Source organism: Musca domestica, unplaced genomic scaffold (genome assembly GCF_030504385.1).
Source record: "Musca domestica strain aabys unplaced genomic scaffold, Musca_domestica.polishedcontigs.V.1.1 27, whole genome shotgun sequence".
Taxonomy (NCBI): Eukaryota; Metazoa; Arthropoda; class Insecta; order Diptera; family Muscidae; genus Musca; species Musca domestica.
The window spans coordinates 4685692-4701306 of record NW_026712286.1 but is presented as its reverse complement, the minus strand read 5'-3'; the positions used below and the strand labels follow the sequence as shown (position 1 = coordinate 4701306).

Below are 15615 nucleotides of genomic sequence, written 5' to 3'. Positions count from 1 at the left end.
AAAGTTAAAAGGAATCGTAAAATAGAAAGTAGTATACAATATTTGTCTTCTCTTAAATAATTTCTTTTTTGGACAGCGACTCCAGTGGGTGCTCGTAAACACGATTGCATTGAAGCAGCAAAACCGTGTTCTAGAACATGAGCCTAAAAAAGAGTTAATTTAAGAGAAAATTAAAATTCTGTTTTTCTTTATATTTTACGATTCCATTTAATTGTTTTTAAACATGAGTGTTTGCTAAAATAATTTATAAAGCAAATGGATAAAAAATATTTTTTTTATAAATGATGACTTAACACTGTTTTGTTCTTGATTTAAATATGCAAAGAGAAATTTGATTGAAAAGAGAATTTTTTTCTTGAGCAGCGCTGATTAAACTCATCTCAAAAGAGAAGCAAACCAAGAAATTAGATGGTATGACTTTATAAATGACGAAAATGATTTTTATGGTTAAACAAATATTAATAATAAATTTAATAAAATTTATAATAATTATTGATTTTTTTAAGAAATTATATAAAATTTATTTTTTTATATTATTAAAAATTTTATTTTTAAAAACGTTTATAAAAAAACAAATTAAAAATTTAGAAAATATTTTTTTATTAAATTATTAATTATTTTTAAATTAAATATATATTTTTTTATTTTATAAAAAAGATAACAAAATTCATATATTCATATATTATTAAAAATTTACAAAACAGAAAAGAACAACATAAAAATAAATTCTACATTACAAAAAAAGAACTCTTAAAATGCAATTATTTAAATTTGTTGTTGTAGTTTGTTTGTTTGTGGCTAAAATTCGTTTCGTCCATTATTTTTTGGCCTCAACTAAGGCTCCATCTTTGTTTTTCGAAACTTGAGCATAAACAGTGGAGGCCTTCTTGTAGTTGATGGGGCCATAATGTTGGCTTTCTAAATCGGCATAAATGAATTCGTCGTCGAAAATTTGGGTGTTCAATGGCTAAGGGGGAAGGAAAAAAAACGAGGGATGAAATTAAAGAAAACAAAAATAATAAAAATTAAAATTAAAGAAACAAGGTCTTTAAAAAAATATATAGGGAAAATTATAAAAAAAATAATAAAGCAGATATTGAAATTGTCAAAGAAACCAAAAATTTGAATTTGATTTTTATTATTATTATTATTATTATTATTATTATTATTATTATTATTATTATTATTATTATTATTATTATTATAATTATTATTATTATTATCATTATTATTATTATTGTTATTATTATTATTATTATTATTATTATTATTATTATTATTATTATTATTATTATTGATATTATTTATTATTATTTTATATTAATTTTAATATCTGTTATTACCCATTTGATTTTCTCTCAGGAGGATCCGTATAAAAAAGGGTATATTTTGTTTACGAGCTCTTTTATTTTGACTTTCCCTAAAAATGCTGCTCTTTGTTGCCTCTTTTCCCAGAGAAACCCACATTGACACCTTTGGCATTGTTTTCTTTGACATTTCAGTCGTTAGTAATTGGTTAAAAACACACACACATATACTTACTGTTCCGTAAATTTTTTAAATATTACATTCCAAAGCATTGAAAAAAAATTAGTCGTTTGAGTTTACAAAAGCCATTCTTATTTTTTATAAAATTTTGCATTAATTTTTGTTTAATTCATGCAAAGTTAATAATTCATAAAAACAAACTGTCGTGCGGTGTTAAAATCATTTGCACCATGGACGTTAACAATAACAACAAAAAAACATCAACAACAGCAACAATATTACAAAACACAACAATGACAATAAAGAGAGAGACAGCTCTGTATATGCAAATAACAGAGAGCGAGAGACAAAGAGAGGAAATATGCAAGAGAAATGAATGAAATGCATTTTAATGAATTGAAATTTGCCAATGGGAAAATAATTTGCAATAACAATATTTTTTTTGTTCAAAATAATTAATTTCAATATTTAAAAAAGATTTCAAATTTTTTTTATTTCTTTATTTTGTTTATTTTTTTTTTTTAGAAAAAAAAATAATAATCCGACAGTTTTTTCTTGCTTTATAAATTATTAACTTTGAGTCATTCCAGAGGCAATTGAAGTTTGTGCCATTTTCGTATTTGCTGTGGAAAATTATTGAAAAATTCATTTACCTTTGTAGTCGTTCAAAATCGTTTCGAAACTCAATTCGTTTTCTAAAAACTGTTTGTGACACGTTTTGTGTGTGTTTCGTTTCAAAAGTAGTAGGAATTAAAATATATAGGTATTACTGCCTTTGTACGGATCCACAAAATCTTGCTAAGGGAAATTAAAGATTAAAATTTAAAGAAATATTTTTTTGTAAATATTTAAAAAAAATTATAAAAATATCAATAATATTTATGGAAAAAGCATAAGCTTTAGAGATGTGTTGTGAAATTTAGAGAGAAAATTCTACGTGGAAAAGTAATGTATTTGAGAAGTAGTATATGTGAAATCCATGGGGCCTTACTTTTCAATTCCAATGAGGGCACTGCATGTTTTTATTTCGAAATATTTAAAACTAACCTCATTTACATTTTTTTATTATTTTTAGCGTTTTTTCTTTTGCCCAAACTCAACTCACCCATGTTGTGTTGGCTGATCAAAATTGTTGCTTCCCTTAATGGCCAAACAAAATAGAAATTAATTTTCAAAAATAAAATCAAAGAATAAATTCACTTTTGGTCTGTTTTTTTGTTGTTGTATAATTTTTGTCTGTTTGTATTATTGAAATTTATTTCACATTGGTATTTGAGGTGAACATGAATTGCCATGAGATAAATGACAATGAAAATGACGAAAATAATTTTTGATCATGCAAAAATTCTAGACGAGAACCTTAAATGTAATAATCAATCATTAAAATCAGGCATGTCACAAAAACGAATTCCCAAACGAAAGTTAAAGTAATTCCATATTTAGCTTCTTCATAAACGATTTTTTTCGGAATGAAAACACTTTCGATTTTCAAGTAGAATTGTATTTCTATAAGAAATTTGTACTCTCTTGAAACCCTTTAAATTAACAAAAACGTTGTTTTAATAACAGATACATAAATTCATCGGAATCTGAAGTAGCTTAAATAAACACGATCGAAATTATGTTACTTAATTGAGACCATTACGATCGGTATCTGAGATATGCCCTTATATTTCTATTTGTGTGGCAAAAGACTTAGGACACAAACATGCCTTATTACAATTTAACCTCTCTTTAATTATTTCATTTCAAAGAGAAAATACGGAGAGATGTACTCCAATGAACTCTTGATCAATTTCAATGATATATAAACAGAGAACTAAAAATGCAGTCGTTGTTTTATGCAGCAACTGAGGCTCTCTTTAAATCTCAACTGAGATGAGCGCAATACGAGAATCTCTCATTGCTTTTCTCTTTCAGCAGCACCATGTAAACAAAAGACTTAAGATACAAACCTTATGCCGTATTTTATTAATCTCTTAAATATTTCATATCATGAGTTGAAAGCATAATTGAAGAAAATAATGAAAGAGAAAATCTAAAGAGAATTTTAAAATACCTTTTCTGCGTTAGATTATTTATTTATTCCAAGATTTTCAAACAAAAGTAATATCAAAATTTAATATATGTATTTTTTTGGAAAAAGTTGAACTTTTGTATGGGAGGTATCAGAAAGAGTGGACCGACATATCCCATATTTACATTGGATCTATGGAGGATAGAAATATGGCATTGCACGAATTTTTTTTTTTATTATTCAAAATTTGTAAATTTCAAATTCATATCAGATCGCTGTTGATAGAAATATTGGAATATGTTATGTTTTAAAATATGAGGGTTATGGGTATTTAAAAATTTGTTTATCATTCAAAATTTTTACCACATTTTCGGGGGAGGTATCAGAAGTTGTGGGCCAATGACTGTCTTGTGTTTATATATTGGGATATGCATGTTTGAAAAGAATCGGAAGATCATTTTGCATTTTGCATTGCAAAAGCATTATTATTATTTAAAATGTCAACCATTTGTGGTGTAGGTCCCAGAAATAGTGGTCCGATGTATCTCATCTTCACACAAGAAATATTGGTATGTGCGAAATTTAAAGACAATCGAACTCTTCTTTTATATTTTATAAGAATTATATTTATTCAAAAATGTGACCCTATGTGGAGGACATATCAGAATGAGTAGTCCTATCAATCGAATCTTCACACAAGATCGTTTGTTGGCGGAAGTATTGAAATGAAAAGAATTCTCATTTTATGGGTATACAAAATTTTGACCCAAATTTTGGGGAAGGTATCAATCGGAGTGGTCTGATCAATTCTAACTTCATGCTCGATTTCGAGTTTAAGAAAATATTGGGATATACGAAATATGAATTATTTAAAACTCATATTTCGTACAATTTACAATTATTTGAAGTTTGTATCCTTTGTGGGTGAGGTACTTGATGGAGTAGGATATTGTCCATTTTCCTACCAGACCAAGCACTAAAAAAAATATTAGTATTTACAAATTTGCACCAAATTTGATGATCATTTCTTCTTCTATGAGGCAATTTATTTTGTGGGGGAGGTACCAGAAGGTGTGGAATGATATTGCCCATCTTTGAACTCGATCTATAATATTTGATAATAATAGCACAATCTCTTCGAGAGTTAACGATCTTAGCAACCAGACACTCGTCGGACACCCCTAAAACGACTCAAAAAAAAAAAAAAAAAATTGTCGATGAGGCACGGCTTTGGCCGTATTAAATGAGATATACCCTCTATTGCCATATGACTGAAGGTATAAAAAACAAATTGTTGTTTTTGGGTTTCCATATTTAACTATACAATACATACATACTATATATATTTATAATTATAACTAAAATTGCAGAGAACGGCAACCAAGACAGTGGTATCAGCATACCGCACAGGATCAGCGGCTATGATTTGGTAGCAGCTGAATTTACTTGAAGCAAAGCGTTCCCTATATGAAGTCTCAAAATTTGCTCAAATAAAAGAGGAGACATTCGAAAAATGACTGGCGCGTCGGAATCGTGAGACGTGGAAATATCTGTTCAAGCATGGCATTAGACTATGATGCCATGCATTCTCCTCATGCAGTCGGTGAGTGAGCCAAAATTTCAATCGTCAATATCGTCGTTATAAATTGTGGAAACGGAAAACAACTGTAAATTCTCGAATTCTGCGAGAAGTTATAAAAAGTAAATAAAGAGGATCTTAGACACCCCTCTAAGACCTCGAAACGAATAGCGGATCTTGGAAGCCACCTAGAAGAAGAAGAAGACCTTAGAAACCCACGAGTCACCCCTAAAGAATATGAAAGTGGGGCTGAGGTGGTAACTTCCAGAGGTTGGCAAATGGATTTATTGTCGGTACCAAAATCGAGCCCGACATACCACAATAAGCGAGGGCATTTTTCCAACTGCTCCGTAAATATGAAAAATATTTTATTGTTATTTACACCATTATACTTTATTATATTATTATTTTTTGTTATTAAGAGTTGTATTAATTTAATAATTTCCTATTAATTGCTGCCTATTGTTAGGAGCTGCATAAAAACTAAAATAAATAATTATGCCGATTTTTATTGGTTAATAATTTTTTCTGTTATTTATTGCCTGCTATTAAAAGCATTTTACAACTAATATAAATAATTGCCATAAAATTATGAAATAAATAAATAAATTGAATAAATAATAAATACTTATAAGGGTTTTTTATTTATATATAAACTTAATTAGTATTCACTAAAAATAAATATTCATTGTCTTCATTTGGTTTTTTTGTTTGGGAGGGTTTTTTTAGGTTCGGGTTTGTTTGTTTTGCATTTGAACTTAAGAGTATCCTAAAACTTAGACTTAATCAATAATTCAAATATATCTTTGCAAGGAGAAACAAATATACACATACACGTATTCCTATATATATGTATAGAGTACCTAATTTTTGTGTGTTCTGTATAATACATACGGACATAAAGAATAAATAAATGTTTATAACATACACATAGACTTTATGAGTTTTTGGGGGTTGGGGGAGGGTATTTTTTGTGATTTTTTCCCGTTTCTGGTAATTTTTTGGTTTTATTTGCAATTTTTTTAAACTACTCTCTAATCTTAAATGCTAGTTTTTTTTCTTACAAAATAAAAATAAATTAATTATAACTTTAGTCTAGTTTTTTTTTTCTCACGGTTTTTTTGGTTTGTAGTATGCTTATGTGTTTAATATCATTTAAGTTGCTAACAAAACTTACAGTCATTTGTTCTTTATCATCATCGTCGTCTTCAATTAACTTTTTCTTTCTTTGAGTGTATAAACAAAATATAATCTATAATACTATTATCAATATGTTAATGTATTTTGTTTTAATAAAATTTTGGGTTTTTTTCTCTTTGTGGGGGACTTTTTTGCAAGCCATATGCTTATCTGTTTTTTTCCAGTGTTTAGTTGCTGAGTTTGTGGTTTTGAAGGGGGTGTGGAGATAGGGGGGGGGGGGGGTTATTTTTCTTTCTATGTGTTAGTGATTAGCTCTATTTAATATTTACAATTAATGTTTTGAGTTTGAGTGTTTTTTTGTTGGGTTAATTGCAAGTTTAACCTGATTTCCTTGACCTTGATAGTTAGCCATTCTTTGAGACACATGGGACTGGTGGGGTTCCGAAAATATTTGCCCTGCATTACTTTTGGGAGATTTGGGCATTTTTTAACGCTAAAATCATTTATTGGTCATTTTTTAATGATTCTAAACAAAAGACTTAAGAAACGAACGTTATTTAATCCATTTAAACATCTCTTCTCTCATTTTTTTTTCAAAAGAGAGAATATTAACAGATTCTCTCTGAATATGTCGTTTCTTGTGCCACCTGTTAAATATGTCTAAACAAAACAAAGAGTTTAAGAGACGAGCGTAATTTTATACATTTAAGCCTCTCTTCTCTCAAATTTTTTGAAAGAGACAATATTAACAGAAACTCTTGGAATATGTCGTCTCGTGTAGCACCTGCTAAATATGTCTGTGAACAGGGGTGCTCAAGAAGAAATATCTGTTTTCAGTCAAATTTCTCTTTGCTTATTTAAATCAAGAACAAAACAGTGTTAAGTCATTATTTATACAAATATTTTTTATCCATTTGCTTTATAAACTATTTTGGCAAACATTCGTGTTTAAAAACAATTAAATAGAATAGTAAAATATAAAGAAAAACAGAATTTTAATTTTCTCCTAAATTATCTCTTTTTTCTCTTCATGTTCTAGAACACGGTTTTGAGCACCCCTGCTGTGAATGACAAATATTTTAAGAAACGAGCGCTCTTTTATACATTTTATCCTCTCTTCTCTTACTTTTTTTAAAAAGAGAGAATATGAACAGAATCTCTTTGAATATGTCATCTTCTCTACCACCTGCTAAATATGTCTATTTATTTTTTTCATTTTCTCTTAAATAATCTCTTTTTGTTATTTTGCTCTCAGTTCTGGTCTGTACATAACAAAAGTTTTACGGAAGGAGCCTTAATTTATACATTTGAGCCTCTCTTCACTACGATGATTGCAAAAGAGAAAATATTGAGAGAAACTCTCCTAAAATCTCGTCTAGTGTATCAACTGCTAAATATGTCTACACAAAACAAAAATTTTAAGAGATATGTACTTATTTATAAATTTGAGCTTCTCTTCGTTTAATTAATTCAAAAAGAGAAAATATTAAGAGAATCTCTCCCAAAATTGTTTGTGTTGTGTCACCTAATGAATAACCTTTGCTCTCTCCCCCTCTCTCTCTTCTCTTAATGTTTTTTTTAATGTCTATATTTTCATCTCCGAGTGAGCTTCAGTCATTTTAAACTTAACTTGGCTTTCTTGGATCTTAAGGTCTCTTTTCGTTCGAATTATTCAAAAAGAGAAACAATTAATAGAATCTCTCCCAACATTTCTTCTGCTATGTCATCTCTTGAATAACCCTTACTCTCTCTCCTTTCCTCTCTTCTCCTAATGTTTTTTTCAACATTTCTATATTTTCACCTCCGAATGAGTTTGAGTCAATTTAAATTTAACCTGGCTCTCTTGGCCCTGTTTGCTGGCCATTATTACCGTAACATTGGGAGAGGATTGGGTTTTCTCCCCCTGATTACTTGGGAAATTCTCTTTTTGCAGTTCTTCCTCTTCCTCAATATCATCCTCACAATATGAATAACCCAAATCTTCCTCATCATCATTGGCAACCTTTCCACCCGGCTTTGAATCCGTTTTATTTAAACTCCTCGCCTTTTGGAGAGTATGAAACAATTCCAATTGATGGAGATTTTGACGACTTCCGGCCTGATTGGATTTCCATAACTGGGGTTGGGACTTGGTTAACATTTCCAATGCCTCTAATGAGGCGGCAGGATTGAGAATTCTTTCCCTTGTCAGATGCTGGTCTTTGGAATCAAATAATTTCCTTTGAACTTTCGGCCCACTCAGGCAATCATCTTCGGAATTCTCCGAACTAGAGAGTCTATAAATTTTTCCCAACTGCAGTAGTTTGGCCTGGGAATTTTCCTTGGCCTTTTGCTGTATGGCCTTGAGCTGTTGCGGTGATTCCAGCTGGGGAGGATTTTTGTTTAAATCTAAACTAAAAAAGGATTTCTTGGGGTCTCCATCGGTTCTAAGGGGTTTTGGAGACTTTTCACATACTGCAGTAATATAGGCCACGCCCAGATTTTCTAGACTACGATTTAGTGGGGGCTTTACAAAGGCGGAATTAGGAGATTTTTCAAGGGACAAGGACTGAGTGACTGGATTGCCATTGGAGTCGGAAGGTTTCCCCTGGTTTCTCAAAAAGCTCACATTTTTCGATTTAATCTCCAAGGGAGGTAGAGTCTTGGGTAGCTCAGGAGGTAGTTCCTGATTACCATTTCCATCTTGGTTTAAGGCGCCCTCAGGTGCCACCGAAAGCTTGGTGAAATTGGTAAAATCTCCTGAATCCAAATACAATTCCCCCTGGGATTTCCCAACACCTACCCTGGCCTCCCGATGCAAATCTAAGGAATCCTCACTTTCCTCCGAAGCCTGTATGGGCTTAAAGGTTACCTCCTTGTTTAACTCAAAAGGACGAAATACCAAGGGTCCCTTTTGGCCATACAACTCATGTTGTTCCTTTAATGGTGGTTTCTCTGGTTGAGCAGAAGTACCCCCATATAACTCTCCACTTGTTATAACTTGTGACAAATCATAAACCCCTTGTTGTTGTTGCTGTTGCTTGGCCCTTAATTGCTGCAATTTACACAACTGCTGGCCAGCCACCATCTGTGTGGGCTGGAAATGGAAGCTATGATATTTACGCAGCGGCAACTTGACGGGTCGACCCACACAGCCCAATGTCGGATTGTAATGGCTTTGATTAGGTGCTGCAATTGTCATGGCTAATTTTGGTCTATTCGAGAGTTCGGCTATACAAGGATCCCTTACATCTGGTTCTACTCGTTGTGGTTGTTGTTGTTGGTGGTGGTGGTATTGCAATGACCCTTTATTATGTTTCCCATTCTTCGTCTTCTTTGTCTCATCAATGTCAGCAACATCACAATTTAAGCTCTTGTGTGGTGGCGAGAGGGGTGTGGGCAGGCTAAACGATTGGCTGCGATAGGGGAGGCCAATAACTGTAACAGCTTTTGCCTTAACCAGACCAGTGTTGCCACCCACCTGATCATCAGCATCATCGGCATCATTATCTCGGCTGGCAACTGTTTCGGTGTTATGGTTATGCGGTCGTTGCTTGTCGTCATTGTCATCGTCGTCGTCGTTGTTTTTGTTGTTGTTGTCAGTGTCATTGGCATTTCGAGTGTCAATATTTTTGTTGTAAAACATTAGCATTTGTTGTTGATGGCGTGTGTGGCCGGTGTTGTTGTTGCTGCTGCTGCTGCCACCACTGATGAATTGCTGTTCGCGTGACCGTTCATCAGACCGTTGCTGGACATTAGGGAGGAGGGTAGCTTTGCCGAATTGTTGTAGGCCAATTTGCTCAGACTGTTGTTGCTCAGACTGACCATGTTGTTGGTGTGATTTAGTAGCGACACATGCTGATGATTTGTCTGATGCGCCGACTGCTGCTGCTGTTGCCGGGAACGCGTTCGGGGATTGGGGGCAATAATTGTGGGCTTGCCCGCTGCCGTTGGCATTAAGATACTGCTGCAGTTGTCTCCATTGATGTGTGGCGTGGATGTCTTTGATATGTGCGTAGGGGTCGCAGATAGTCTGTCGTCGAAATTTCTTAGTGCAGGTGGTGGCGGTGGAGGCGGCAGGATTTGTTGCTAGAAAGGGATTATGAGCAAGCAGGCGTTTGTTAAGCTGGTTAGTCTGTGTTTTTGAGTCGAATCAAATTGAACGGAAAAAATGGTTGTGTGCCGAGTTGTGGGTGTGTGCGGGTTATTTGTTTGTTTTTTGTTTCAAAAGCAAAACATGCAGATTTTCCAGTATTTCAAATAAAACATGAAAATAAAATTAAGAACAAAAATTAGAAAAATTGAAAAAAAATAAATATTAAATAAAATTGGAGACTTGTGTAGACTTTTATTTTTCTCTAATTAAACAACTAAATGTTGAATACTTTTTTAGACTTAATTAAAAAAAATAATTTTTATTAAAAATTTCTTTGGAAATTAATGGTTTAAAAAAAATGGAGACTTTTGTAGCTTTAAAGAAAATTTTGAAAATTTTAGGAATTTTTGGTAAATTTTTTAATAAAATTTTACAAACTTTCATAGACTTGAAAATTTGATAAAAAATAATATTTCACGGAAAATTAAAAAAAAAATGTTTTTTTTTTTTTTTTTTTTTTTTTTTTTTGGGAGACCTGGAAAAATTTATATATTTGTGGGCATTGATCTGGAACAGTTACCTACTGCAAAATATGTCTATTTCGAATAAATTACAAATGTATTACAAAATATTTTTTTTTTTTGAAAAATTAAAGAATTAATATTTTTGGAGACTTTCTAGAGTTTAAGAATTTTTGGAAATTTATTGGGAATATATTTAATTCGAATAATTTTCAACGAAATCGAATATTATTTTATGGAAAAATTTAAGAAATAATACTTTTGGAGACTAATTTTCAACTAAATCAAATTGTAAGCCATCATCCACACCAAATATGCCTGATGAGCCGCTTAACCAACGGCGAAACGCGTCGCATAGTGGTGAGTGTGTGATAGTGTCTATCTGGCTTTCCTTTTCACTGCAAATTTCAGATCATTAAGCTCGTCTCGAAGGAGAAATCAAACACATAAATCAAATATTATTTAATGGACAAATTAAAAAAACAATATTTTTGGAGAATTTGTAGAGGTTACGAAATTTTTTAAAAATTTATTGGGAATAGTTATTTTGGTAACAATTTGTAACTAACTGAAATATTCATTTTTAATGAAAGAATTCACAATTTTGGAGACTTTGTAGAGTTTTAGAATTCATAGAAAGTTATTGCCTTCTGCAAAATTTATTCATTTTAAATGACTTGGAACACGTTCCTTTTTTGGAAAATTATAAAATTAAAATTTTTGGAGAGTTTCTTAAGTTTGAGAATTTATGGGAAACAGTTGCCTACCTCTGTGTAATATTTTCAAAAAATTTGAAATAAAATAAAATTTAAGAATTAATATTTTTTGGAGACTTTTTGGCGTTTCGGAAATTTCTGGAAAGTTATTGGAAATAGTAGTACTACACAGAAAAATAAATTAGTTCTTAACCGATAAAAAAAAAAACATTTTTTTTTTGTTAAATTAAGGAATTATTATTTTTTGGAGACTTCGTAGAGTTTCTAAATTTATGAAAATTGCTTGGGAATAGTTTCATACTATAAATATATTTTCAAAAATAAAAATATATATACATTTTTTTGCGATAACTCATGAATTTAAATTTTTGGAGACTTTGTAGAGTTTCTAAATTTCTTAAAATTTATTGGCAATAACGGCCTAGTGAAAAAACGTTTATTTACAATAATTTATAACGATTTAGAATATTTATCTTTGGAAATTTGGAAATAAAATTTTGGAGACTTTTTGATTTTTAAGAATTTATGGAAATTTCTTGGAAATAGCTAGCTATTGGTAATAAAGGCCTACTGCAAAATACGTTTATTCACAATAAGTTATAACAAATCAGAATATTTGTCCTTGGAAAAGTTAAATAAATTAAATTTTGGAGACTTTTTAATTTTTAAGAATTTATGGAAATTTATTGGAAATTGCTACTCACTGTATAATAAATTAATTTTCAACAATTTGTTAGGAATAAAAATATACTTTTTTAGAAAAAAAAATTTGGAGACTTTAAGAGTTGGCGATTTTTTTTTAAATTTATTGCAAATAGTTTACAAAATTCCAAATATATGATTTTTCAACAATTTGCAACGAAATTGAACATTTTTCCGGAGAGAATTAAATTATTAAAATTTTGGAGACTTTGTAGAATTTATGGAATTTCATTGCAAATAGTTTTCTAATTCAAAGTATGTTAATTTCAAACAATTTGAATTTAACTGAAATGTACGGTTAGCGAAAATTAAAGAAATAACGTTTTTGGAGACTTTGTAGAATTTAAAAATTTATTGAGGTAATGTTTTGTAGACTTTAATGAAAGTGAAATTTTTTTTTTTTTTGAAAATTGAAGAAATGGTCCAATTTTGGAGACTTTTTCGAAATGTTTTTAGTATTTTTCGATCCCAAAAGTCTCCAATTGTTCTCGATTAGTATTCAAATAAAAATCGCTCTTGTGAAGCATTAGTATAGCATTTGTTAGGCCACACTTACCTCCATTAGATTAATGTTCGCACCCCCTCCCCCTCCAGCCAATGTTCTCTGTTGTTTCTTACATTTCGTCGCTCTCCCCACCGCAGAGCTGCCCACACCGCTGGCACTTATGCTACTTGCCACCGACAGCGATGATGCCGAATGGGCATGGCTGTGATGGCCCAATTGATATTGTTCATACTCCTCGGGTGTGGTCAGTTCGGGGGCTGGTTGATGGCGATTGCAACGCATACCGGGCGGTAGCATCTTAGAGTTGGGCGTGGCACCGCCGCCGCCATTGTAGAGTGACGTTGTCGAGGACATGGATGTTGGATCGTTGCACGTCGTGTCATTTTGTGACGAGGAGGCTGACTCATAGGCCGATGTGGCCATGTTGGAGTTGGGCGATGAGGGCCGTTCCAAGTTGTGTATGGCCTGATTCGACTGATCGTTGACATTCATGTATAGCGGTGTGGGTGGTACTCTGGGCGCCGGCTTCTTGTGGGAGCTGTTGAAACTGGCCGTAACGGCGGAATGGGCCAAGGTGGAATTCTTGTGGCCCTTGGGCGTCTTTGGTGTCTTGGGAGTGCGTGGAGTCTTGGTGGCCGGTGATTGGCCCCGCTGCGTTCCACCACCATTGGGTATGGGCGTGACACATTCATACGAGGAGTTCGATATGCCCGAGTCGCTGCGATAAATGCTTAAACGTTCCGGCTCGATTAGATTTAGATCTTCCTTGGGCTGGTGCTGGCGTTGGTGATGTTTTTTCTTTGGACCCTGGGATCCTCCGGTGCCACCGCCAACCGCACTTGCCGTGCCATTGTGGCCGGTATAGGGTGGCAAGGGGTGCAGCAGCACCGTTGCTGTGCCGGCCGAGGACATGGGATCTGGCAACTCCATGTCACTCAGGGCGGCAGAGGCATGCACCTGGACCGCATCATTGACATTTTCATAGGCCGGAGGATCGTAGAAATGCAGGCCATTTCTCAGACCAGGGCCCTTGGATTCAATATCGCCAAGGCTACCACCAGCAAAAGAATGATGACGTTTACATTTGTTGCCGCCCACCGAAGCGCTAAGCAGCGAGGCCAACATACCGGCATCGGTGGCCCGGCCACTGCCACTGCCCGTAAAGACATCCTCATGGACGCGTCCACTGCTCACCCCATTATTCTCGGCAATGAGGGCAGCATTCAAATGCAAGGGAGCATTTTTGTTCGAAGCTTTGTTGTGTTTGTTGCCGGCAAATTTCAGGGAATAGAAACGTTTATCTTCCAATTTGTCCACAAATGTTTTGCGTTTGCCCTGGCGTTTCATGGAGGTGGTCTGATAGTTGCCACCACCACCAGCCCCATTTGAGGCACCTCCATTTTGCAGATCCTCATCACCGGAGGTATCGAATTTCTTGAAATTGCTGACTGCCAAAAATGGATTTGTGGTGCGGCCCACACCCATTGACGATGAGGACACCGACGAGGCAGGGGTGTTGTGGGGACGCTCCACCACGGCATACGTGTTGAAATCATGTTCGATGGCATTAAGCTGACTGGGATTGTTGGCGCCCAACGATGCCGAGGGACTGCTGCCGTACTTTTGTTGGAATGGATGATGTTGTTGCTGCTGCTGTTGCTGTTGTTGATTCTGATAGTATTCGGTGTAACTTTTGGGGAAGCAATTATTGAGATTATATGCCATTTGATGAGGATTTGGACTGCTGCCCCCACCACCACTACCACTTAGAGCCGAACCGTTTTGATTGTGTTGCAAAGTGTTGGCTGTCAGGGTGTTGTTGTGGACAATGATACCGCCATCAGGGCGGGCGTTGTTCACCGGATTGACTTGACGGTTATAGGGCATGGTGCTGTATTGATGGTGCTGTTGTTGTTGCTGCTGCTGTTGATAATACTGTTGTTGTTGCTGTGAGTCTGTTTCTTGTTCATCGTAGTAGCTGGGGGCTGTTTGGCTGATATTTCCATTGAGTCTCTTGGGTCGTGGCACACTGCGCACCACATTTGTGTTGTTATTAAAATTTGTAGGAGTCGTAGGAGTAGTAAACTATTTATTTGGCGATTTTTTTGTTGGATGTTGTTCGTGGTGGAGGAGATTTTATTTGCAAGCAGTTAAAAGGTGCATGGTATTTTTTTCAATTTGGGTTTTGAGGGGTATTCAAGTTTGAAGTTTCGAATTTTTTGCCAGAGATCCGTTTTATTTTTTCACATTTAATGGATGGTAGTTTAGCACAAGCAATTCAGGCATTAGTTTGGTATTTTTAGTACAGCATTATTCGTTTTTTTGTTTTAGGGGGTTACACGCAAAAAAGAGACACAAAAAAGAGGAAAAACATTTTTTATTAGAATTTGGGTTAGTTCCATTATTTTGCTTAAAAAATAAGTTTTTGAGTTATATGTGTTGGTGTGTTTGTTAGGGTTAGGAAGATTTTTTTTAAAAAAAGTTTTCTTTAAAAATTATACAAAAAGTGTGAGGTGTTGAGGAGGGAAAAGTGCTAAAATTGTAATATTGAGATTTCTTATTTTCAAAATTTGTTTTCAAATATTTTACAACACCTAATGTAGTTTTGAGTTGTTCGATTTTCGGGTGATGTTGAGACATTGATATTTTCAAAAGGGGTTTTGATTTATAGTTGTTAGGGCATAACTTAATAAATAAAAAATATTTACTTAAAAAAATTCATTATATGAAAAAATATTAAATGAAATTAATATTTGGATAAGGTTTGAAAAATGAACAAGAAACATGTTTTACTCAAAATATTGGAAAAAATAAAGAATAAGTTGCTTATTAAAAATGTATAAAAATTTCGAATTTTTTTTTAAAAAAGTAT

General features: G+C 33.3%; 1 protein-coding gene across 7 annotated transcripts in view; it reads right to left on the bottom strand.

Moving 5' to 3' along the window:
- Positions 1-723: 723 nt before the first annotated feature.
- The window catches only part of LOC101901103 (B-cell receptor CD22), a 533140-nt gene continuing 518248 nt past the window's right edge, over positions 724-15615 (bottom strand). For 3 of the 7 annotated variants that reach the window (XM_059123997.1, XM_059123996.1, XM_059123995.1), the window contains 2 exons: positions 12795-14828; positions 6201-10338 (listed from right to left, as the gene is read on the bottom strand). In XM_059123997.1, the coding sequence (XP_058979980.1) occupies positions 8014-10338; positions 12795-14828 (4359 nt within the window). In that variant the 3' untranslated portion in view covers positions 6201-8013. Of the gene's footprint in view, positions 968-2141; positions 2287-2593; positions 2629-6200; positions 10339-12794; positions 14829-15615 lie in introns of those variants that run through there. The other 4 variants (XR_009342470.1, XR_009342471.1, XM_059123998.1 and 1 more) reach the window with 4 other exon arrangements.